This window comes from Colias eurytheme, chromosome 8, assembly GCF_061535395.1.
Source record: "Colias eurytheme isolate Ceu_HAF_F1 chromosome 8, ilColEury1 Martin Lab GWU primary, whole genome shotgun sequence".
NCBI classification, from domain to species: domain Eukaryota; kingdom Metazoa; phylum Arthropoda; class Insecta; order Lepidoptera; family Pieridae; genus Colias; species Colias eurytheme.
The window spans coordinates 9,659,975-9,685,353 of NC_142987.1; the positions used below are offsets into that span (position 1 = coordinate 9,659,975).

The window sequence follows — 25,379 nt, forward strand, 5'->3', positions numbered from 1 at the left end:
CAACATAATGTCGATATTGAATTGATATGAAATGCATGGGTTAAGGGGCCATCCTATGGTTTATATTCCTTGAGTCAGTAGCTCGATGATATAGGCACCCGTTACACGCTCAATCTAGAATGTGATCCTTGATCATGATCATTGATCTCAATCCAGATTGACTGTGTAATGTATTTGATTGACGGATTGTACAATCTGATCAGAAAATATCTAGATTTTTTGAAATCAACGATCTCGATCCTTTGATCGAGATCCTGATTGATCGTGTAATGTAACATGCTGTCAAATTACGTCAGTCTGCGTTCGGAGCGCGATGGAGTCGGACGACAATAACGACGGTATTCCCCGACGATGGCCCGGCCGCAAGTGCCATTAACGTCGAAAACGCCGGATATTTCTCCAAAAAATTTAATGCATAGAAAATTATTGAAAATATGGAAATATGTTTCTATTCTTTAAATGATTTCTTTAAATCGTGATATTAATAAAAACGTGTTAATTTTAATGTTATTTAATGTATGTATATTTATATAATCTGCAATGTAATCGTGAAAAATTTGTATGCCAATTGTTTGGCGAATTGTGCGGACTATTTTATTAATTGAATCATGTGACCTTGTTTTACCACAATTCTGACAAATAAATAAATAATTTGAATTTGATGATCAAAATATGCCTCCTTCATCCTGTAGTAATTTGTGTACCTAATCCTCTTCCTCTTCTGTAGTCCGTACTATAAATTTCATCTAACAAGTTCAAATGTGTATAGATGTTGCTTTTTAGTAGCCATGGTTTAACCCAGCGTTTCCTCTACACGCGTTTTTTCAAAGAACAGGCAACATAATTATTGCTGCACAAGCTTTGTTCTTATTCAGATCCATTTAGTTTAGGTTGTGAATGCGTGTGCATTTGACAATGTCGAACAGTGGACTTATATGATCTGGATTGACCATCTAATGTCGCGACGATCCACATAAAGATTCGTCAATCCGTCACCTAACTTGAATCGTGATCTGGATTGAGCGTGTAACGGGTGCTATAGTCTCGGTACTACCATCGACCGCACACCTTGTGCGCACTGAGTCATTATTTAATATTATTTCACATATCTACCTAATTATAATTAATTATGGAGAGTTATTTAAATTCTCCGACATATAAATTAAATGAAATAATACCTAATTTTAGTATGTATTTCAGTAATATTTGTTAACTTTGAAAACAGATTAAAATATTGTCATTCGTACCATACATAGGTAGTTATATACGTATAGTTAAAATCTCAACTGTGTTCAAAGTGCATGTTCATAAAATTTAAATTGCTTAAAACACACTACTCAAGAGTTTAAAGAGACACGTCACACGATTTAACGTTCTGCATCTAGAAAAATGCTTGAGACTACTTTATTAAAATCCTTACGAAGTTTTTTTATAAGAATAAAATTTCTTTAACAATTTTCTTTACAAATATAAAACATAATATTTGATCATGCTTACCAGTACTCTATAGTTTATACTAATACTAGCGGTCCGCCCCGGCTTCGCCCGTGGTACCTACATGTTTAAACAATCCTATCTCTCAAGTTGGATCGAACTGCACATGGTGTGCGAATTTTATTATAATCGGTTAAGTGGTATAGGAGTCCATTGAGGACAAACATTGTGACACGAGATTTATATATATTAAGATAAGATATCTACATCCTTGTCATACTTAATTCTTATTTAATTTAATTCATCAAAGTGCATTTCGAATATAAAACTACATATTTAAAAACAACCACATGTTAATCGATTACACACATTTTCTTTTATTGGATAATTATTGTTCACTCATAATACAATTAATTCAGTAAGCCGAGATAACATGGATAATGAAACCTTATTTCATTGTGATATTCTGAATCATCTCAATTAAATACCTACTCTTACCATTATAGTATAAAACTAGCTGTGCCCGCGACTTCGTCCGCGTGGAATAGTGACTGCATAGTAGTTACTACTTAACACACAATTATTGAGTAAACACGTCTTGAAACACGTACTATCATATACAACTAAATTATAAGTACTTACACATTATTATAAAGTTAAGAAATAAAATAAATAATAACACAAAAGAACTGTTAGTAAAATTTATTACTAAACTGAGCTATAAAACTTAGGTACAGAAGAGTTCAAAATTTCCAGGATGTGGTTATTCTCCCGCTCCCATATTCCTTCTACTTTCACAGACTTTCAACTTTTCCCTTTCACCCCTAGTAAATGGCAGAACCGATTTTGATCTAAATTCTAAACCATGTCTAATCATACCTATATATGTATATTATGTTCATGTCATATCCTTTCGTTTGGTACTCCATTTGGATTATGTATCCCCACTATCACCCCAAGGTGCCCTATATGTAATAAACAGATTAACCAATTTTGATAAAACATGACTAATTGTAATTCACACGTCATTTGATATGCCGCTTGATTATATTATTTGACCACATTCGATTATTCATTCCCACTTTTACCGCTATAAATCAATAAATGGATGAACCGATTTTGATTAAATATGCCTCATCATACTTCTCACGTCAGGTCATGCCCTTTCATTTGATATGCCACTTGGGTATATTATTTGACAACTTTTATTCCCACTTTTATACCTATATCCAATAAATGGATGAACCAATTTTGATAAAATATTGTACTTTCCACGTCATGTCTTTCATTAGATAAGTCACTTGAGTATATTTGATAAAATTTATTTATTTATTCCCACTTTTACCCCTATATCAAATAAATGGATGAACCGATTTTGATAACATTGGACTACTTAATTGTTTCTGACAGGTCGTCTTTTTTCATTTGATATATCACTTGGGTATAACAGACAGCATTCGTTTTTCTCATTCCCACTTTTGCCCTACATATAATTATTGGATGAACCGATTTTGATTAAATATGCCTCATTATACTTCTCACGTCAGGTCATGCCCTTTCATTTGATATGCCACTTGGGTATATTCGACAACTTTTATTCCCACTTTTATACCTACATATTATATCCAATAAATGGATGAACCAATTTTGATAAAATATTATGTCTTATTGTACTTTACACGTCATGTCTTTCATTGGATACGTCACTTGAGTATATTTGATAAAATTTATTTATTCATTCCCACTTTAACCCCTATATCAAATAAATTGATGAACCAATTTTGATATAATTTGACTTGTTGTTTCTGACAGGTCGTCCTTTTTCATTTGATATATCACTTGGGTATAACAGACAACATTCGTTTTTTTCATTCCCACTTTTACCCCTCTATATAATAAATGGATGAACCGATTTTGATTAAATACCAATGCCTCATTATACTTCTCACGTCAGGTCATGCCCTTTCATATTTTGATATGCCACTTAGGTATATTTGACAACTTTTATTGCCACTTTTATCCAATAAATGGATGAACCAATTTTGAATATGTCTTATTGTACTTTACACGTCATGTCTTTCATTAGATACGTCACTATCTACTACTACGTCACTAACATGCGTTTTTTCACCCCTATATAATATACTAAACAACTAATGTAACAAAAAAACCGCATCTAATTCGTATTACCCGTTAGCGAGCTACGGTGTCACAGACAGACACGCAATACACACATAGCGGTCATAACACCCCTTTTTTTGCGTCGGGGGTTAAAAATATAATACCTACGACATAATTTCAAAGACCTTTTATATAGAAAATTTACCTAGAAGTAACCATAATGCTATTTGTGCAGGTTTTAGACTTATGAGCAAAAATCTAAATAAAGGTCCTTTGACCCCCCTACCACCCCCTCAGCATAACCACCCCCCCCCCCCACGCTTAGGGACTTTCGATATGATCATCTGGACATGTCGAGGAATAACTTTAGCGTATAATTTACGAAATAAAGTAATTCATGTATAGAATGCCTTGCAAATGTTCGCTGTGATTACTTAAATGGTCATAACTTTTTTATTTATGAACCGATTGACATGAAATAAACACTAAATGTTAAATGAAGCTTACCACAATATATTAGTGAAAACCGCATCTAAATCGGATAAGCCGTTTCTGAGATTAGCGTGTTCAAACATACAGACAAACAGACAAACAGACAAACAGACAAACAGACAAAATTTTTTTTAACAACAGTTTTGGGTTTGGGATCGATTTAGTAATAACCCCTGCTAATTTTTTTTTACATATTTTCATTGTACAGACACCACTTTTCTAGAATTTTATTATATGTATTGATGATGATGTCGCTGTCACTGTCTGCCCCTATGTATGCTTGAATCTTTAAAACCACCCCACGGGTTTTTTTTTACAGAAAGAGTAATTCTTGTGGAAGGTTTTAGTATTTTTTCTAAACAGTGGGCAAAGCCACGCGCGGAAAGCTAGTAGATAAATAAAACTCAAACCTTCGACCTTCAAATAGTTTGGCACTTGTAAAATCGATACCGAATCTTAAGCTACCTATAGGTTATTCGTTTCGCTAAACCTTACTTTCTTATAGAAGGTATAAAAAGGTTTGAAATACAATTTGATACCTTGCTGTACCATCATTATATTACATTATACTAGTATGTATGTAATATGGTGTACATAACGTTATGTTTCGTATCTATACTTCGTATATTATAAAGCTGAAAATTTTGTTTGTTTGCTTATCTCAGGAACCACGGGTCCTAATAAAATTATCGGTCAGGACCAAAAGAAGCAGTGCAATACGGTTAAAACTGCGGGGCACAGCTAGTCGTTCAAAAAAAATCTTATAAAATGTACAAAAAGAATAATATAATCATTTATCAAACCACATATCAAACACTGACGTAACGTCCCAAATTGAAAGAAGTCATATATTGATATATGAAAACGTGTCTATCAAGTTCATGTCTTTTTCAATGAACACAATAGTGTACAAATTAACATTCATATTCTTAACCTTGAATAACACGAGTGTTATCTATATAAAATTTAAAACTACTAGGTTCTTTCATAAAGAGTGACGATATTGTATGATCTTTAAAACGTATCATAGTAATTGGTAACGTATAAAAGTGTCAACACCTGAAGAACAAAACTTCTTGCGTTGTTAGATAACAGTGAGAACTACGGTAAAATACTAAATCAATAATTCGTAAATATGACGCCAATAAATTTGGCTTCACCTAATAAAAATCTACGATCGCATGACCTTAAGATTTACTATTGTAACCTTCTAATTTACCTAATCCTCCTTAAGTCAGCCCATACAACTTTCTTGAGCTGACATTTATTTTAATGAATCGAAACAGTTAATAATTGTAATTATACGATAGCTACTTCTAAATCCAAGGCTGTATCTCTGATGTAGATAAATTATTGCAGAGCTAACTGAATTAATTTGTTCATTCAGCTTCTATAAACATTGTTTCAGATTTTCCAATGAAAGTCGGGATGGCAAAACATCCTATAATAAAATATGTATTAGCAAATTTTGGAAGACAACGCGAACTGTACGCAAGGAAGGACGTAGGCGAAAGAGGTACCTAGTTAAATATACCCAAAATTATGGAACATCTTCTCCCAAGCCAACTCCAATAAAAGAAGATAATTAACAAAAAGCAGCAGCTAAATAAATCCAAAAGATATTTTAAATCTCTTGCTCGCCAACATCCATCGCACATCGAAGTTAAATATAATCGTTAGGGGCTCTCGAAACAAACCGTATATGATAGTGCTTAACCTTTAGTAAAAGTACCCTCATAGACTTGCATTGTCATCGTGGGCCGTGGAACGTGCTAGGCGTTACATAAGCTATCTTTAAGTGACATAAAAGATTTAAAAGATAAAAGACATCTCCAGTTAATAGTTAAAATATTTCTGCTGAAAGTTTCTTGGACTCTTAAAAGCATTCGAGAAATGTTTGTGAACTTTTCGAGTTTGTGTTTGTTATAGGGTGGCTCAATAAAGTTATGAAGCTGCAACACGAAACAACAGAATAAAATATCTTTCTACGAGCTAAAGTAGGTGAGGGTAGGTGGATAAATGTTTAATATAATTATGTTTCACACGAAAGCGATATTTTGATGTAATCATGACTTTTAGATTTACTTACCTACCATCACTTTCTTTAATTATATTATTTAAGAAAATATTTCCATTCTGTTTTTTTTCAAAATAAAATCACATCAAATGTATGTTTAAAATTTAAACCATAGAAACAAAGTCAATTCACCAATAATCGAGAAGCATGGTTCTAGTATATATGATAGATATGTAATTTATTATCCACCTTGACTGTACTAATCGCTTATCATCTTGTCAGGACGGCCAGGAACTTAAAATAGCGGTATTTCGTATTTTAAAATACGAAATACGCCATGCTAACAAACTTTCAACCAAAGTTAATGTAATTAAAAACATTGCGGTATGTAAACTCACGAATATTTATACCGACATGTGATATGCTTTTAGCTTCACCACAACCGCAATGGCTTCTTTGCATTCTCATAATTAGTTAAAAAGTATATAACTGAAAAATAAAATAGAGCCCTCTTCAAGACTTGGTGTATAATCTGACAATACATTATAAATATATTACAAACTAGCTTCCGCCCACGACTTTGTACGTGCACGGTGCATCCCCGTTTTCCCCGTTCCCGCAAGAATTTCGGGAAATCCTTTCTTAGCGGATGCCTACGTCCTAACATCTACCTGCATGCCAAATTTCAGCCCGATACGTCCAGTGGTTTGGGCTGTGCGTTGATAGATCACTATATCAGTCACCTTTGAGTTTTATATATATATAGATAAACTGTTACTATCATTATTTTCTTCTTGATTGAAAATTAAAACGCATTGGTAATTAAATAAAACTACTACTAATAATAATAAAACAAAAGATAAATTGCAAGCGAAGGAAGCCGTGGAGAAAAGCTTAGCATACCTCCTGTAGTTTTCCTGGTTTATTTATCACTACATAGTATAAAACAAAATCGCTTCCCGCTGTCTGTCTATCTATCCCTATGTATGCTTGGATCTTTAAACTACGAAAACGATTCTGATGCATTTTTATGGAGAGTGGTTTCCAAGAAGGTTTGTGGTTATATAATTTGTTAAGATTTAGACAATGCGGACGAAGCCGTAGGCGAAAAACTAGTGGTAGACAACCCTTGCTGGTGAAACGTAAACAACTAAAACCTTCTCCTAGAATGTAATAGAAATTCCCGAGATGTTTATAAAATCGTCTGCAGTAAGTTGAGCAAAACCACGTGTACAATAATTGCTTCGTTTAAAGTGCATGAATATCATATGATATTACATGGATATTACGTACCGCGGTAGCATTACATATTTAGATAGCTACAAGCTATCTATTTTAATTTATAGGTATTTATTGAAAAAACTTACACGAGCAGAAAATAACAAGTTTTAAAAATAAATGTTGTTCTAGTTTTACATTCATCTATTAGTTTAAAGTTTATTAAAAAATCGAGAATCCTTTCTCAATTAATCAGAACACGGCCGATCAAATAGAATTCTCTAGAAAAGATCAGTATTTTCTTTAAAAGAAAACAGTAATAATGTTTAAATAAACAAGCGATTTTGTTCGATGGCCTTTAATAATTTAATCCAGGCTTGATACAAACTTTTAAATTCATCTCTTCAATAAATCTCATATAGTGTTAAAAGAGATTACCCCGAAACGCCATTAAAAGCACTTTTCCAACTAAAATCGCAATCAATTATATCGAGCTAAACAAACAGAGCCTGACAGGCTCGTCACAAATAGCTGACCTAGATACCTGGAGGAATATCAAAGCTTTTATATTTTAATCTACCCCTATTGTTGGCCACGTTTTCCAACCGACAGTTTGTCTCTGTATCCATTTAGTAAATACTAGCTTTTCGCCCGCGGCTTCGCCCGCGTTTTCAAAGAAAAACCCGCATAGTTCCCGTTCCCGTGGTATTTCCGGGATAAAACCTTTCATATGTGTTAATCCAAGTTACCCTCTATATGTGTGCTAAATTTCATTGTAATCGGTTCAGTAGTATTTGCGTGAAAGAGTAAAAAACACACACACATCCTCACAAACTTTCGCATTTATAATATTAGTAGGAAGTATAGGATAGGATAGGATTGTTTTCTAGCTGTTAGGATGCTGCAAGATCTAATCGGAATAACGTATGGTACTGCAATGCGTTTCTGCTTGGTAGAGCTGTGGTGGAAAATTTATTGCAACTGTTCTCTATTGATATTGGTCCTTGATTTGTCAGCGAGTTAGCACGAAATTTAGCCTTTATTGAAAGATTTTGTTTTTCTTTTATCTCCTGTGTTTAAAAATAGCAAGATACCTCAGATAGTATTATTGTTTGTTATCATACCTGGTATAATCCTTTAACTAATATTCAAATGCCAAAGTTAGTTTGTTTCCCAAACTTATACTATGAATATAAGTTTATGTGTCTTTACGCACTAGCTTTTAATCCATTGGTTACCAGCACAACAATTTCTCGTTCACAGATAAAAAAGTATGTTCCGTCGCCACAGGAACAGTAACATTTGCTCCATTTATTTTATTCATCGAAGGCATGGCGTGGAAAATCCCATTCGTGCATTAACATGCTTTCTGATGCGTGAACTTTTATCGCAATATAAAATAGTTTGGAAAATCCAAAAGTGCACGCCTCATAATTTTTTTTTAATAAATATTTATTAATTATTATTTTTGTTTATTTAATAACAATTAAACCACATCGAATCAGACCCTGAAAAATGAAAGGGTTCTATTCCTGAGCATACTCAAGCGTAAGAGAAAAAAAAAGACTCGATTAGTAAAGTATTTCGGTCGCTATCGTGTTAACAAGAAAATCCCCCGCACATACAGACACACGGACGTCCAAGACAGAACTTTTTTAAACTGTTTTTTAACTAGTTTAAATAACAAAAATGACATCAAAAATATCATGAATGTTAAAAATAGTGTTTTTTTCTTAATATGTGTGTGTATGTATTATCTTACAAGTGCAATGTATGATACATAAAGACATTTGAAGTTTGAAAAATCAGATGTTTTGCGCGAAGTGACAGTAGTACCCACCTCAACGCTTCGCTTATGAGGCGTGCAAATGTATTCCACTGACGTAGCCAGTCTGTTGATGGAATATTCCAGATTTTTCAGATCCTTAATCTTTTGTATCGATAACATTACAATTAGTATTTGTAATCACTAGTGAATAGATGTACATAGTTATTTAATAATTGTTTAATTTCAACGTATAAATTAAACTCCCGTTTGAGTAGAGTAGGTTACTGCCTTACCAATATTTAGGCTTCGTCGTACAAAGATTAGGTTGCTCCATATGTCAGCAAAATATTATAATGTTACATTATCGTCTCTTTAGACTTTTGACCTATATTCGAGTAAAGAGCTGTATAGCCTGCAGTAGTTGGAGTGGTGTAATCTTGCATACCTTCTGTTAACAAACAGATTTATGCCCACAAATAGACGTATTGTTACCAAATCAAAATCCTTTCCTTAACATTCTATTGAACTCAATCACCAGCATCCTCATTGTAAACAAACGTCACGTGTTTATCTTCAAATAGCTCTCGAACGGCTCTTAAAATAAAACGACCTCTTCGCAATTGGCCCTAATTAGCTCTAGTCGATGTTTAACCTGGTCACTAATGATGGACTGTTTGTTGAAGGGAAGATAATTTGTGCTTGATAATGATGCTGTTCTTGATTGAAACTATTTGTATTCATTGTGGAGAGCCAATTCGATATTTATCGGTTGCATGATGTGTGATGGTTTTAATGGACAACTTATTTAAAATGAAGGGAGTTGTACTCCACTCTTGTGAAATGCAGACGGAATGTTTTTGACTTGATTGTCTAGTGGAGTAAGCAATAAAGGATTTGTTAATTAAAAGTTTTTATTTATATGTTATTTTTTAATAGGTAATCTTATTGCAATAGAATTTAAAAAAGTCAAATTTAAACGCAAAGAAAAAAATATAAAACATAATATGATATAGGCAGTAGGTTTATAACCTACCTACTTATTAAAGTATTATGTACATTGTACATATAAAAAATAAAATGCTTAGCCGACAGGAAACCCTTATCAAGGATTCGGATATTAAAAAACGGCTTTGAAAGACGAGACTTTTATTTCAGGTAACATTAGATATTGAATGCCATAAAACCAAAAATATAAATTCAACATTAGATATTTGTATGCCGATTTCATTTTAACCCTTAATTTGGCACTGTATGTACCGTCATACATGAACTTGAAAAAAAAAATTGTTAAAATAATTACATCTTCCGTGTAGAAAATTAACATTCTTATGTTGCAACACTATCTGTTATTGGGTGGAAAAAATAAACACACATGTAGCAACATTTATTTTGACATAAATTGAAAAAAAATGGCTACCCGGCGGACGTCAACTGCGTTGTCCAAGGTATTTATTCTATTATTATGAATATTACTTAGTTTAGGACAGGTGTAATGACTAAAATGTATGCTTTATTGTGTAATGGAATAAGTGTGATAATAATTGTGATGTTTCTATTACATTGAATGGTTCTATTTTGATCACTAACATGATGTATGACGTGACATACACTGCCAAGTTTGTAACGAAACACCCGCCATTTTGTTTGTATGTCAGGGCATACATTGCCAATTTGAGGATGCTTTTTTTTATATACTTGGTTTTATAGCACGCTTTATTTTCTACGTCGGCAGCAAAAATTTCTAACTCGTGGTGGTAGAATTTTAGCGCTTGTGCCTGCTGAGCATGCACCCTCTGACGGTAGCGATGAATTACGTGTGCGCACCCCGCTTTCCGCTAAGCTTGCCGATAAGCTCAATGGAAAGGCCCAATTTTTTAGATGATGATGAAGACCCCCCCGACCAGAATGTTCGACTCACACCAATTTTTCGAAGCGTGTATTCAAGCCCGTCCTTAGAACCAAATTGTAAAAAAATTCCAATCCTGAGTGACATTCCGTCACTCCCAGCAACCCCTGCACTTCCTGAACCCCCCGCACCGCCTGAACCAACAGCAAGTGGCTCCATAACTGGCTTAGTTGCAGGCACTTGCAGCTCGCATAAGGGCTTCTACCAAGTCGCGTCCCAGAAATACCAGATCGCAACGGCCCACTGTTTCTGCTGTTAGACGACCTAGACGAATCACCAAGTTCACTCTGAACTATCAGTGGAAAAAAACGGTTTTTCGACACAAGGCAACTGTAGAAGAAGACTCAGATCTTACCGACATATTCAACGAAACTTCACTCAGTTATTTCTATAAATTCTTTTCCCCTGACGTTTTAGTAGACATCGTAGAGCAAACAAACTCATACGCATTATTCAAAACTGGGCGCTCTCTTGGCTTGACCGAAGATGAATTGCGAGATTTTTTAGCAATTCATATTAACTATAATGGGTGTTTTTAGTATGCCATCGTACACCGATTACTGGAGTTTGCGGTACAGATACGATCCCATAGCCGATTTGATGTCTCTAAAACGGTATCAACAATGAATATCGGCACTTGGCAATGTATGCTGTGACATACACTGTTTTTCAGGAAATCTGAAGTTCCTATATTTTTTTTACCATTTTTTTGTAACACCTATAAATGTCTACAATAAATTTTTATAAAAATAAAACATGTCATACAATTACATACATGATGAACAGAATTTCATAATTTAAATAGAAAATAGAAGAAACACGTCATGTTTTAGTTCTCTACGCATTTATTAATAGAAATCTATTTTATATCAGGTAGGAAACCATATCTGTGAACCGCAGCCCGTCAAAACATTTGATATAATGCAGTAGATACTTAACATCGTTGTTTTCATGTTTTCTATTTCGAATTGGAATACTTACAAAATTTTTAAATTATGAATACCGCTTCTGAATTCGATTAGATTTTTTTTTTATTGCCAGTCCGATCGACTCTTGCATTGCGTAAAACCCATAAAAAACCGCGAATAATTTCACGTTTTCGGCATTTCATTTTCAGATCAATTTTTTCTTAGAAATAGTGCTAAAGCAGTAAAATGGGGATAAAAATCGCCGCAGTGCGGGCACCGCATCGATCCCGGCCTATCCCGGATATCCTTGCTTCAATGCCGTGGATTAATATTGAATTTAGTTCAGCCTCGGTCTAAACTTTCCCTACCCTACGCGGAACTTTGAGCAACTTTACGCATCCAACACTGCAGTTGTTATTTTTCATGACCTTTTTTTTTTTTTTTTAAGTGGGGAAATCTTGCATAGATACCCACGGCCTCCGGGGAAGGGACCGTGGGTTATGTCGGATTCCTACCGACCAAAACCCCACTGTGTTCCGTCAAGCCTCATCAACGACGGGGCCACGGGTATGGTAGAATTCTTCCGTGACCCCGTCAGCGGCTGCCCGTCGCCGGGCCAAAACAAATTGTGAGCCAACCAGCTCTAACCTCATGGGGCGGCGTGAGCGGAACACATCTCACGCCACCACATCTCTCCGGACGATGGACTAAATCCCCGCTCCATCGCCCGGCTCCCCTCGTTAGGGAGGCTGGTTGCGGCCGCGTAAATCAGCCGCAACACGACGACGACGCCCAATAGGGCGTCGGCGCCGGATCGGGTCCGCGTGAGGATCCCTCTCGCGGACCCGCTCAGCCTCCTCTTTCCGCGAGATCACGTCCTCAGAGAACGTGATCATAGAAACTTTTAATAACTAAACTTGGCAACGGAATGTGGTTTAATATTACGTTAATATTAATTTTCACGTAATAATCTTTAACATGCTAGCCACATGAAAGATTCAGGTGAAAAGAAGGTGAAAAGATTGCAATGTGCAAATACCATTTCATGTAGAAAATTCACATCTTTTCATATAATTTTTTAAATTTTCGCATAGAAGAGCGGAGGATTAACAAACATTGTAAGTGTAAAATAAATATTTAGATCTTAATTTTAGATTTCTCATCATGGTAAATAAGAACAAGATAGCATTTATTGATTCTAAATCTAGCTACCATTCAAAGCTCATCTTGTTTTGTTCAGACTATACCAGTCTTTTTGTGATATTCCAGGATGCAATTTACGGTTTCCTAAGGGAACTTCCCTGTAGTTCTTAGATTGCTTTATAAGAGTGTCTTCAATTTTCCAATCACATTTGTATCCTTGTCTCAATAACTATACTACAGTATTTTAAGAAAAAAGACGGGTTGCACTCCGGGAGTGCCGGCAGAAGTGAAAACTTGATTATTAACGTTGAGCATGTTTGATATTTTGGAATGGTATCCATCTTACGCTTTTTCGATCAGGTCACATGTCCTGACGCGAGTTTAAGATTTTATACCCATTACAGAAAAAGTGCTCAACGCCGCTTAAGAAGTTTTCACTTCAATAAAACATTGCAAAATCAGGTCGGAATCAAATTACGTATGTTCAGCTAACAATACATAAAAATTATGCAACATAATTTTGAAATGGACAATGTAAGTATTTAAAGAGTCAAGCAGTATGAACAATAAATATACACACGGATTCATAACAATTACAGCTATTTGAACTTTGAAGCCACCAGGGGACTACTACTACTCTTATTGGATTCATAACAGTTACCTTTCCTAACCTGATTGCCATAATAATATACCTCAATCATAGTAATTAGTAAATTATTGATCCATATTATATCAACTCTAAAAAATTATTTTTGTTTTTCATACATGACACTTTCAGTAAATGAAATACTGAATTAAAATAATTTTTTTTTCGGATTTCTGGTTATAACATTGCTAGGGTTGCCAACTATACTGTTTTAAACAGTATTATACCGTTTTTCACTAAATTATACTTTTTACTGTTTAACAAAAAAAAAGTATGCAAAATACTGTTTTCAGCATCAAATGCAGACACATTATTATGTGTTACATTTAGACGCTCAGAATTTTTTTTTATTTAGTCAAAGGGCGCACACTACAATAAATACTGTTTGTTTTGCTAAAATACTGTTTAATAATCTTCATAGACCTGAATATACTTTATTTCTTGTAAAAAAAGTTGGCAACCCTAAACATTGCAGAAGAAATTAAAGTTTATTTCTTGAACTTTCCTTTCAGTAACACCATCTTCGTTCATCATTTTATTTATTATACAATTTTTAATTATTTTAGAAATTTACTGATCTAATAGAAAAGTACACTGCTATAAGTAATTGTACCTATTATGTGAAATTACAAAGTGTTTTATGTCCTGGTCTTAATTTATTGTTTCATTATTTATTACATATTCCCCTGCTCTGAATTTTAACATTCTCAATACAATATTTCAAATAATAAATCAATGAAATGATTTTTAAATTAATGAATGTATTTATTATTAATTTGCAATATTGTTTATATTTATTAAACGATGCAAACTTTCATATTTACGATAACATATTATAGGTATTACTGTACGCGTTTCATATCCAAAAAACATATGATTTCCTTTCGTCATTGAAGTGGCATTACACTATATTTAAAAATAAAAGTACGGTTGTATGAGCATGAGTAGTATACCTATCCAATGATAATAATGTTCATGCTAATTCAATATATTCTCAAGGCAAGGTGATATTCTGGTGACACTTATATAAAAAGAGTAATTGTGGAAAATAACACTTACCAAAACGTTATATAGCACTGGACGATGCTAGAAAACAGCTCGGACCATCGCAATACCAATTTAAAACACGTAAACACTCAATAAAGTTAATGAAAGCCTATAATTATTAAGAATAACAAAAGAATTGTAAAAACGTTTAGGCACTTGTTTCGATTATACGTGAATACTTTTAATTCACTATTGCTTATTAATTTGTACCGTAGGGTATATATTTAATTTCTTTTAATATAAAAACGTGTAAATATTAGTTTTAAAATAGAGTTTTTGTCATAAAAAGCACGAATTTACTTTCTAAATCGAACACCCAAATCGCAGACCGCAATACTATGCAATCGCAAACACCAATAGCAGATGGTCAAAGTTTGCTGGAAATTTGAACGATGAGTGAATGAAATGACTTTGAAAGTATGAACTAAACAATGAGTGAATTGAACTACGAAAAATTAACACACAAGTATGCCTGCAGAAAATCTAATGAATGGATTTTATTAGAAAGTAAATAAAATATTTTCATTGAAAAAATGTTATTAATAATCTGTAAAATCTTTATTGAACTGACCGAATGAAAATTGACAATGACAACGGACATGTGCCTTAGTTTTCTGTGGTCTGTGTTGTTGTCATAGGTTTTGTTACTATCTGTACAGCCGAAATTCAAAATTCAAAGTTATCATTTTGACATAACGGTGAAAACTCTTTTAGAGTTTATGTATTCTTTGGGTGAAAATTTATAGGCGATTGTGCTGCACATAAATTCTGTTTACATTTGCCAAAATAAGTATTACTTTAACGATATAATGCAAGAGCTGGAGAGCCCGTCTTTATTTTTAGTTGAGGAGCGTGTAAAGACATTTAAAGCATGGCCATTCAGTGATGATTTCAAATGTAATGTCCGTCATATGGCTGAAGCGGGCTTTTATTCAGTAGCAACTGGAGATGATGATGCAGACGCTGCCAAGTGCTTTCTATGTGGAAAAGAACTTGATGGTTGGGAGCCAAATGATGACCCTTGGGCGGAACATAAGAGTCATGCAGCTAAATGTGCTTTTGTACAACTGGGCAAGAAAGAAGATGATTTACTGGTAAGTTATTGTTTATAACATTATTTAGATCAATATTTAACATAAATATTAAGAATTTCTGTAGTAATTGGCTACATAGTAAATATTTAATGTATTAAGTAGATGATTTATAATTTTTAAGACTAGAATGTTATTTATTATCATCATTGATTGAAATTATAGTGTAAACTCTATATAACGACACTCCATTTAACGTCAAACTCCGTATAACGTCAAGATTTCTCGACTTTGGTTGGTTTATATTGTTATCTATACAATAATACACTCCATATAGCATCACGCTCACTCTAATTAACGACCACAATAAGACATTACAACTAGGAACTAGGACTAGGAAGTACTGACTAAGTTGCCGAAATCAATGAAAATGTAGTTGTTTACATTCTTTTTTACTGACATACTGGACGATCTGCCAAAAAATTGAAGAAACCTCAATATGAAGACCTTGATCAAGCGATGATAACATGGTTTCATAGGCAATGTCAAAATAATATTCCTGTCTCGGGACCAATCATGCAATTCTCCCTTTCTCTCCATTTAACGACCACTCTATATAACGTCGAAAAATGCACGGTCCCTTAAGTGACGTTATATAGAGTTTACACTGTATAAAACTTCTCTATTTCAGCTTGCAGAGTATCTTTCAATAATAAAGCAATATATGAGTAACGAAATTAAAAGACTGGCGGAAGTAGCGAAAGAACAAATAGATGATAAAGCTAAGGATGTAAGACGCAGGTGCTTGGGAAGAAGATGAAATATACAAGAAATTAGTAATTAATTAAAATCATGCAGAACTTATGTGAACATTATTTAAAATTCTGTCTGGGAAAAATATCATATTATCTGGATGCAAAATTAAATTAAATATACCTAATTGCAATAAAAAAAATCTGTTCTGCATTCCAGACAGTACTAGATTCACATTCTACAAGTAAGCTGTTCGAAATTTGCTCTGGGTCTCACACAGAAATCAACAAATACAATCTATACCTAATTTTAAAATTATATCATAGTAGGTTTCCGCCCGTGGCTTCGCCCGCGCAGTCAAAGAAAAACCCGTATAGTTCCCGTTCCCGTGGGATTTCCGGGATTGCGTCATTTTCCCGGGTTAAAAAGTATCCTATGTCCTTTCTCGGGTATCAAAATATCTCCATACCAAATTTCATGAAAATCGGTTCAGTAGTTTAGGCGTGATTGAGTAACAGACAGACAGACAGAGTTACTTTCGCATTTATAATATAAGTATGGATATAGAAACTTAAATTCAAGGTTTTGAGGGATTAAATGCACTAGAAAAAAATTATTAGCATCTTTCAGTACCAAAAATTGTATATTATTCCAAATACTGCAGCTTGGTATTGGTTAAAGAATTTTCTGTATAATATGTTTATGTAACTTTTACAATAAATTAACAATAAATCATTTTCTGAAATAAACCTTGTACGGGCTAGCCGTACATCCTGACTCAGCGCTTTACACGATCCTATTTCATTATGGTGACAATAACATCTTCACCCAGTTGGTCTGCGCTCGCGGCTCGTGTAAAGCGCTCGGGGTGTACGCGCTATATCAATTAATCTCATTATCAACTATCAAATATATCAATATCATATTATCATCATTAGTTTATAGCAACCAACAATAAAGTGATCAAAGGCAATAACTTGTTTTACATCATCAGTAGAAACTATCAAACTATCAATTTATCAGCTAAAGGAGTGTATGGGATATCATACCATATCAATCAGCAGCCCATACATCTCTCTTTTTGGTCCTTCGAGGGAAAAATAAATATCATTTTAATCATCATAAGGACTCTCTTTTTGGTCCTTCGCAGCCTTGGACCTCGCGTGTGGACATATTGTGTGTGTGATCAGTGTTGTGTTAGTGTTCACAAGTGAGGATTAGTATCAAGCAGTGAGTCTTTAAATTTTTTATCATGTCTAACGCCGAAGATTTGCTTCAAAATCAACAACAACTATCAAATACCATCGAAAACATTTATAGTAATTTTAAAAAGGATGGTGCGGATAGGAAAACCTTCGATTATATAAAAAGAAGGTTGGATGTGCTAGATAGACACTGGCACGAATATCAAGAGAATCATAATGCTTTATGTAATATCGAGGTCATACGATCTCATAGTTATTTCGAAAATAATGAGTTCGAGTTAGCTCAAGATAGATATAAATATATCAGGGGAGTAATTTCTAATTATAATCAAGGCAAAGAGGAAAGGCCTAAGACACCGTTATTACAACCTGCTAAACCTCTCGGTGTCCCAGGGACCTCTCAATCTCAGTCATCTTCTAAGGTACTAACTGATCAAATAATAAGTAGCAAAACTGACGAAATGATTCGTAGACAGATAAGTTATTTTAAGGCTTTTGATCATACAATATCAAATATCATTTTGGATGATGTTAACGAAAAGTGGGAATTCGATCATTTATTAAAATCAATACAGTCGCGCTGGTCTCTAATAGACTCTCTCCATTGGGAGTTGGACAGTGAGCTTGGGGGTAGAAACTCGGAATACGAGAATACCTTTTTATCATATGAACAAAAATATAACGATATCATCAAATCGCTTAACAAAAAATTATGGTCTATATCACATAGGGAACAATCTACACCACATATAGAAATACCAGTATTTAGTGGTAATTATCATCAGTGGTGCTCTTTTAAAGATGTATTTAAAGAAACAATTCACGACAATCCATCATTATCATCGGCGCAAAAAATGCAATTCTTGAAAACAAAAGTTAGAGGAGAAGCTGAAAGGCTTATTCAGCATCTACCAATAACCTCGGATAATTATTTAATATGCTGGGATATACTTAATAATCGCTACAATAACAAATCATTAATTTTCCGTTCGCATATTGATATTTTATTGAATATACCTGTCGCTCAACAAACATCATTAAATCATATCAAACGGATACATGATACGACCATAGAAACTATCAACGCTATCAAAAACTTAGGTGTCGACGTAGGATCGTGGGATCCATTAATCGTACATTTAATCGCCCAGAAATTGGACTCCGAGACGCATAACGCATATATCAATACTTTAAAACAGCCTCGAGAATTAGCAACATTAAAAGAGTTTTTAACATTTCTGGAGAACAAATTTACATCATTAGAGTCATTAAAAAAGAAACCTGAGATCAAGAATTCATATCAACCATTTTATAAATTAAACAAAAATTTTATCAAGACATCGTTTCCCACAAGCAATAAATTTATTTCCCATTCCCATCAAAATCGCAAACAAGAAGACCCATCAGTTCCCATCAGTTCGCAGAAACATCATAAATGCGAACTTTGCAAAACCAACGAGCATTGTCTGTTTTACTGTAATAAGTTTTTGAATATGACACCGCCAACAAGACGCGGCACGGTTACAAGATTGGGTGTATGCGAAAGTTGCCTCTATTCACACAATGGTAAACCATGTTTTTCTGAAAAAAGATGTTTGAAATGCCATGGGAAGCATAATACTATCATACACGAGGCGTATGAGATTTCCATTCCTAGTTCTTCGAAAATAGCAAGCCAGGGTTATCAAAAACATGAGCCGCAACAGGTGCAGAGGAATGCTCACGTTTCGATGCAACGTGAAACACCTGAGATTCTTTTAGCGACAGCCATATTAAAAGTACAAGCAAACGACGGGTCATTTATCAAAATGCGGGCTTTAATTGATCAAGGTTCTCAAACCTCACTTATCACAGAACACGCTGCTCAAATTTTAGGACAACCTCGACAACAATGCCGTGGTGTAATATCAGGTGTCGGTATCAAGGAGAGCAATTGCAAGGGTGTCATATCAATCACATGTGCATCAATTAACAATCATTTTCAATTTGAAACGGAAGCATATATCATGAAAAACCTAGTGAATAACCTGCCTAATAGCACTTTTTCGAAGCCATTTTGGCCGTATATCAACAATATCAAATTAGCCGATCCCGACTTCAATATAAGTCGCCCGGTGGACTTGCTATTAGGGGCAGATATTTATTCATTAATTGTTATGGAAGGAATTTGTAAAGGTAATAATAATATGCCTATAGCACAAAACACACAGCTGGGTTGGATTTTGATTGGTAGCGTGAAAACTTTACAATGCAACGTCGTCATCAATAATTTGGAAGAAATTCAAAAATTTTGGGAAATCGAGGATATCACTGAGGAGTCGCAATTATCAACCGAAGATCAACAATGTATCAACTACTACAAAAATACAACAACAAGGCGGGAAGATGGCCGTTACGAGGTTCGTCTTCCAATGCATAACAATTATTCGGAAAAATTAGGAGAGTCAAAATTCAAGGCTGTAGCGCAATTTAAATCGTTAGAAAAGAGATTTATCAAAAACAATAACATTCATACACAATATAAATTATTTATGCAAGATTATCACTCAATGGGTCATATGATACCGGCCTCTAATACGTCTAAGCCAGAGTGTTTCAATACTCATCATTGCGTGCGTACAGATAGCGACATAAATTCGAAATTTCGAGTTGTGTTCAATGCATCATGCAAAACTTCATCAGGATACAGTTTAAATGACCTTATGCAAAAAGGTCCGAATCTTCAACAAGATTTACAGTCTTTAATCATTAAATGGAGACAATATCAATTTGCTTTTACTGCGGACATAGAAAAAATGTTTCGTCAAATTTGGCTACACCCGGAAGATCAGAAATTATTAAAAATAGTATGGCGGGACTCTACTTCGGAACCTATTCGTGAATATCAACTCACGACGGTTACTTATGGTACGAAAGCAGCTCCATTCCTAGCTATGATGACCTTAAAACAGCTGGCTAGTGATGAGAGAAATAATTATTTACATAGCTCCGCAATCGAAGTCTTAGAGAACTCATTTTATATGGATGACGTCATACACGGTTGTCATTCCATAGAGGAAGCTAAGATATTACAAAACGATTTAATTAAGTTATTGCAATCAAGTGGCTTTAACTTACGTAAGTGGAAATCAAATACTACGGAATTATCACAAAATATAAAAGAATCCAATATCAATTCTAGTGATTTTAGTTTTAAACAATCAGAAACAACAAAAACGCTAGGATTAGGCTGGAATCCCGAAGAAGATATTTTTACATTTCATTCGCAACTAGAACCCTTGAAATCATCAAAAATAACAAAGAGAATGCTTTTATCAGACATATCAAAATTATTCGACCCTATCGGATGGCTATCACCGTTATCAACAAAATTAAAAATTATTTTTCAACAAGTATGGGCGGCGCATATAGGATGGGATGATCAAATACCAGGAGAAATATATAAGGAATGGATCAAAGTTAGAAACGATATTAGCGTGATCAAAGATATAAAACTACCACGCTGGATTCACACCCGTAATTGCGATAGTATCGAGTTACATGGGTTCTGTGACTCGTCTATGAAAGCATATGCATGTGTTATATATTGCCGTGTAAATAAAGGTGAAGATTCACATATAACATTATTGGTTGGAAAAACGAGACTTGTGCCCACTAGCAAGGTCGTTACATTACCTAGATTAGAATTAAGTGGAGCATTACTTTTATCAAAATTAATGAATAAGGTTAAGGAATATTTTAAGGATCATGATATCAAAATGTATGGATGGGTCGACAGTACAGTAGTTTTAGGTTGGTTAAATGGAGATGCAGCTAGATGGAAAACGTTTGTGGCAAACAGAGTGCAGCAAATAACGAAGGTCATGCCTCCAGATTGCTGGCGGTATGTCAAATCAGAAGAAAATCCTGCTGACTGTGCAAGTCGAGGTTTATCAGCATCACAATTGAAGGATCATTCCTTGTGGTGGCAAGGCCCCAAGTGGCTATCAACATTTAGTGATCAAAATAATAAGGTCACAATATATTCAACAGATCAAGAGTTGAAAGTATCAAAACAAGTTACCGCTGCGGTAACAAATCATCATAATAATTCTATCATACTAGATATATTATCAAAACACAGCACATTCCGTAAGGCTGTGCGAATTGTTGCATGGGTGTGTAGATTCACCAACAACAAAAATAAATATCAAAGTTATTTATCAGTGGAGGAATTGAAACGTGCAACATTGCTTATTATCAGAAATATTCAACAGTTATCATTTGAAAGGGAAATATCAGATTTAAGAAGTGGTAATAATATACATAGGAAAAGTAAATTGTGTGAATTAAATCCTTATATCGATCAACAACAAATCATCAGAGTAGGGGGAAGGCTGCGACATGCTTACCTTGACCCTGACATGAAAAATCCTATCATCATACCGAATAACAGTCGTCTCTCGAAATTATTAATTAATGAAGCACACCAATCTACTTATCATGGAGGTGCTAGGCTAACATCATCATATTTGAGGCAGAAATATTGGATTATGGGTGGCTATAGGGCTGTTAAAAAGATAGTACGACAATGTATCAAATGTAGGAGACATAATCCCACCAAGCATCATCAAATTATGGGAGATTTACCAGCTGCTAGAGTAAACCCATCAAGACCCTTCTACAACGTGGGAGTCGACTATACAGGTCATGTATTTATCAAATCAAACGCTGGAAGAGGTATCAAGACAACAAAAGGTTACATTGCAGTATTTACTTGTATGGCCACCAAGGCTGTACACCTGGAACTGGTATCAGATTTATCAAGTGCAAGTTTTATATCAGCCCTGCGTAGAATGTCAGCTCGCAGAGGTAAGCCTGGTCACATCTACAGTGATAACGGCACTAATTTCATAGGAGCAAATAAAATATTACAGCAAGAATACGATGAAATACTCAAAATATTTAACACACAATTTCAATCAGAGGTGGCGGATATGGGCATAACATGGCATTTTAATGCCCCATCTTGGCCTTCAGCGAGCGGTCTTAGTGAAGCAGCCGTCAAAAGTCTCAAATTTCACCTTAAGAGGGTGGTTGGCGAGCAACGATTAACATACGAAGAATATAGTACAATACTAGCTCAGCTGGAGGCTTGCTTAAATTCAAGGCCACTATGTGCTTTAACAGAAGACTCCGAGGAGCTCGATTATTTGACACCATCACATTTTCTAGCCAGCGGTCCAGTATTATCAATATATGAAACAGAGAGAGATCTACGAACAAGATTACATTTAGCACAAAAAATATTTCAAGACATATGGAAGAGGTGGCAACATGAATATTTAATAAATTTATCAACGAGAAGCAAGTGGAGACAATCAAAAGATAATATCAAATTAAATGACATTGTAATCATTCACGACAGCAATCTTCCCGCAGGAAAATGGCCTTTAGGGCGAGTGGTGGAGTTGCATCCTGGTAGTGATGGCTACGTGCGTGTGGTCACATTAAAAACTAAAAATGGATATATCAAAAGACCTATCATAAAGTTATCAATTTTACCCGTCAATCAAGAAGAAACAGTATCAAACAATCATACAACCACGAGAAGGAGAAATCAAAAATACAATTTTGCAACCGTCGCAACAACAATTCTTCTATTTTTTATGACATTATTTACAAACACAATCGCCTCATATAATATCACTCCGCTACAAAATAATACAAGTTTATTTTTCGACGACATTGCAAAAATGCATTTAATAACAGATGACTGGAGACTCATTGTTTACTACGACATGAACCCGTATTGGCATGGCGACATGGCGTCTCGCAAGTATTTAGAATACTTAGAAACCATCTGTGTTAAGATAAAACAACATTCACAGTGCGAAGGTATCATGTATCAATTAAATCACGAGTACTCCGAGCTACAACATTACAATAGATTGTTGCTAGATCAGCGTCTGGACGGGCACGCGCGCAGACGGCGCGGCCTTATCAACGGTGTAGGTTACGTCGCTAATCAGTTGTTTGGAATACTCGATAGTAACTTTGCCGAACAGTACGAGAAAGATATCGAATTAATTAAAGTAAATCAGCGGCACATGGCTAGTTTATGGAAAAATCAAACTTCCGTTGTAGAAGCGGAATTTAATCTTATCAAAAGAATTGAATCAGTTATGCAAAATCATCATAAAAGCGTTACCAAAAAGTTAAATGAAATCGACATTGCAATGGGCGTATTGCAGTCGGAGATGCAAAACAACACCTATATCAGTGAATTTACTATGACAGCGATAATCGTTAATAATATTTTAATTAAACTTAAAAGCATTCAAGGTTATCTATTAGAAACTATCACAGATATATTTAATGGAAAATATAACATTCACTTTTTAACCCCCAAGCAACTGCAGGAAGAGTTGAACATAATATCATCCCAATTATCAAAAGATTTATCACTACCCACTGACCCCACGAATCCATCAAGTATTTATAAATTGCTAAAGATCAAAGCTAGATTATCAAAAAAGTTTCTCATATTCGAAATATCAATACCTCTAGTCACTAGAGATACATATGATTTACTCAAGGTCGTTGCTATTCCAAAACAATTTGAAAAAAATATGATCAGTATAGTACCTATTAGCGAATACCTGGCGCTAAATATAAAGAAAGACTCATTCATAATGCTATCAGAGATCGAATTACATGTTTGTGAGAATCAAAACATAGAGACAATGTTGTGTCGCATTAACAAGCCTATTTATCATTTTAATAGCGAAAAAGACTTATGTGAGAAAGCAGAAAACTCCAACAGCTGTCTAACTGTTATGAATAAATGCAAGAATATTTTAGTTTCAATCAACAAGCCCAATAAATACTTTTATTTTTGCTGCAACAATTGCCAGTACAAGATATTATGTGAACAAAAACTTATGGCCATCCAATTAAATAACACCGGAATCATATCAATTGATCAAAATTGTTTGATAAAATCATCAGAATTTTATATTCAAACTTATAGAAAGAAGAACAATATATTGCAAATAACACCTGATATGAACACATCATGGTTATCACCTATCAATAATTTAATAAATTTATCATTAACGGACCTGCCAGCCGATGAGAGTACAAATAATATCACATCAAATATTATCAAGATTGAAGAGCAAATTAACAACATCAAAAAGATTGATCCAGTCATCGATGGTATATCTTATCACGATATACATCATTATGCGATGATTTATCTCGCCATGGTCACCATACTGGTGATCGGTGGCATCTTATTCTGGCGGGCAAGGCGGCGAGCACGGGGCTCACCGTCTCAACAACAGCAGCAGGGGTCTCCCGCGCGAGCTAGAGGCTCGCCACTACAGCAGTCGCCGGTGTCGTCGACGCGAGCCAGAGGCTCGCCTCTCCAGCGGCCGCTGGGGCCGGTGGCGCGAGCTAAGGGCTCGCCATTGCAGCAACAAGTGTTAGTGAAAAGTGATAGTGAAAGTGCAAAAAGCAAAAAGTGTGATCGGTCCACTTCCCCAAACAACACTCTATCAATGTTCAATGTATAATCTCCCCCTGTGTTTAGCATTTAAGATCATATATTGTAATATCATCATCATTAGATATAAGTTCTTATTGTTTATCACCTTGTTTAGTTTTAGATCATTATCACATCATCAATATCATCTTTTTGGCCTGG

The 25,379-nt window shown here is 34.6% G+C and overlaps 2 protein-coding genes across 2 annotated transcripts in view; one reads left to right on the top strand and one right to left on the bottom strand.

The window, feature by feature from the left end:
- The window catches only part of LOC149906721 (monocarboxylate transporter 9-like), a 46,277-nt gene extending 31,219 nt beyond the window's left edge, over positions 1-15,058 (bottom strand). Inside the window, exon 1 of the mRNA XM_090104897.1 lies at positions 14,713-15,058. The gene's annotated coding sequence lies outside the window, so the exon portion shown is untranslated. The remainder of the gene's footprint in view (positions 1-14,712) is intronic.
- A 297-nt stretch (positions 15,059-15,355) lies between these two features.
- Det (baculoviral IAP repeat containing deterin) lies at positions 15,356-17,171 on the top strand. The gene is made up of 2 exons (XM_090104308.1): positions 15,356-15,794; positions 16,423-17,171. Exons 1-2 carry the CDS (start codon positions 15,510-15,512, stop codon positions 16,549-16,551), a joined length of 414 nt encoding a protein of 137 aa, XP_089960434.1. The 5' UTR covers positions 15,356-15,509; the 3' UTR covers positions 16,552-17,171.
- Positions 17,172-25,379: the final 8,208 nt, after the last annotated feature.

Coding starts and splice junctions, on each gene's coding strand:
- Det (XM_090104308.1), top strand. CDS start 15,510: ATGCAAGAGCTGGAGAGCCCGTCTTTATTTTTAGTTGAGGAGCGTGTA. Junction 15,795..16,422: donor AGAAAGAAGATGATTTACTG/GTAAGTTATTGT, acceptor TCTCTATTTCAG/CTTGCAGAGTATCTTTCAAT.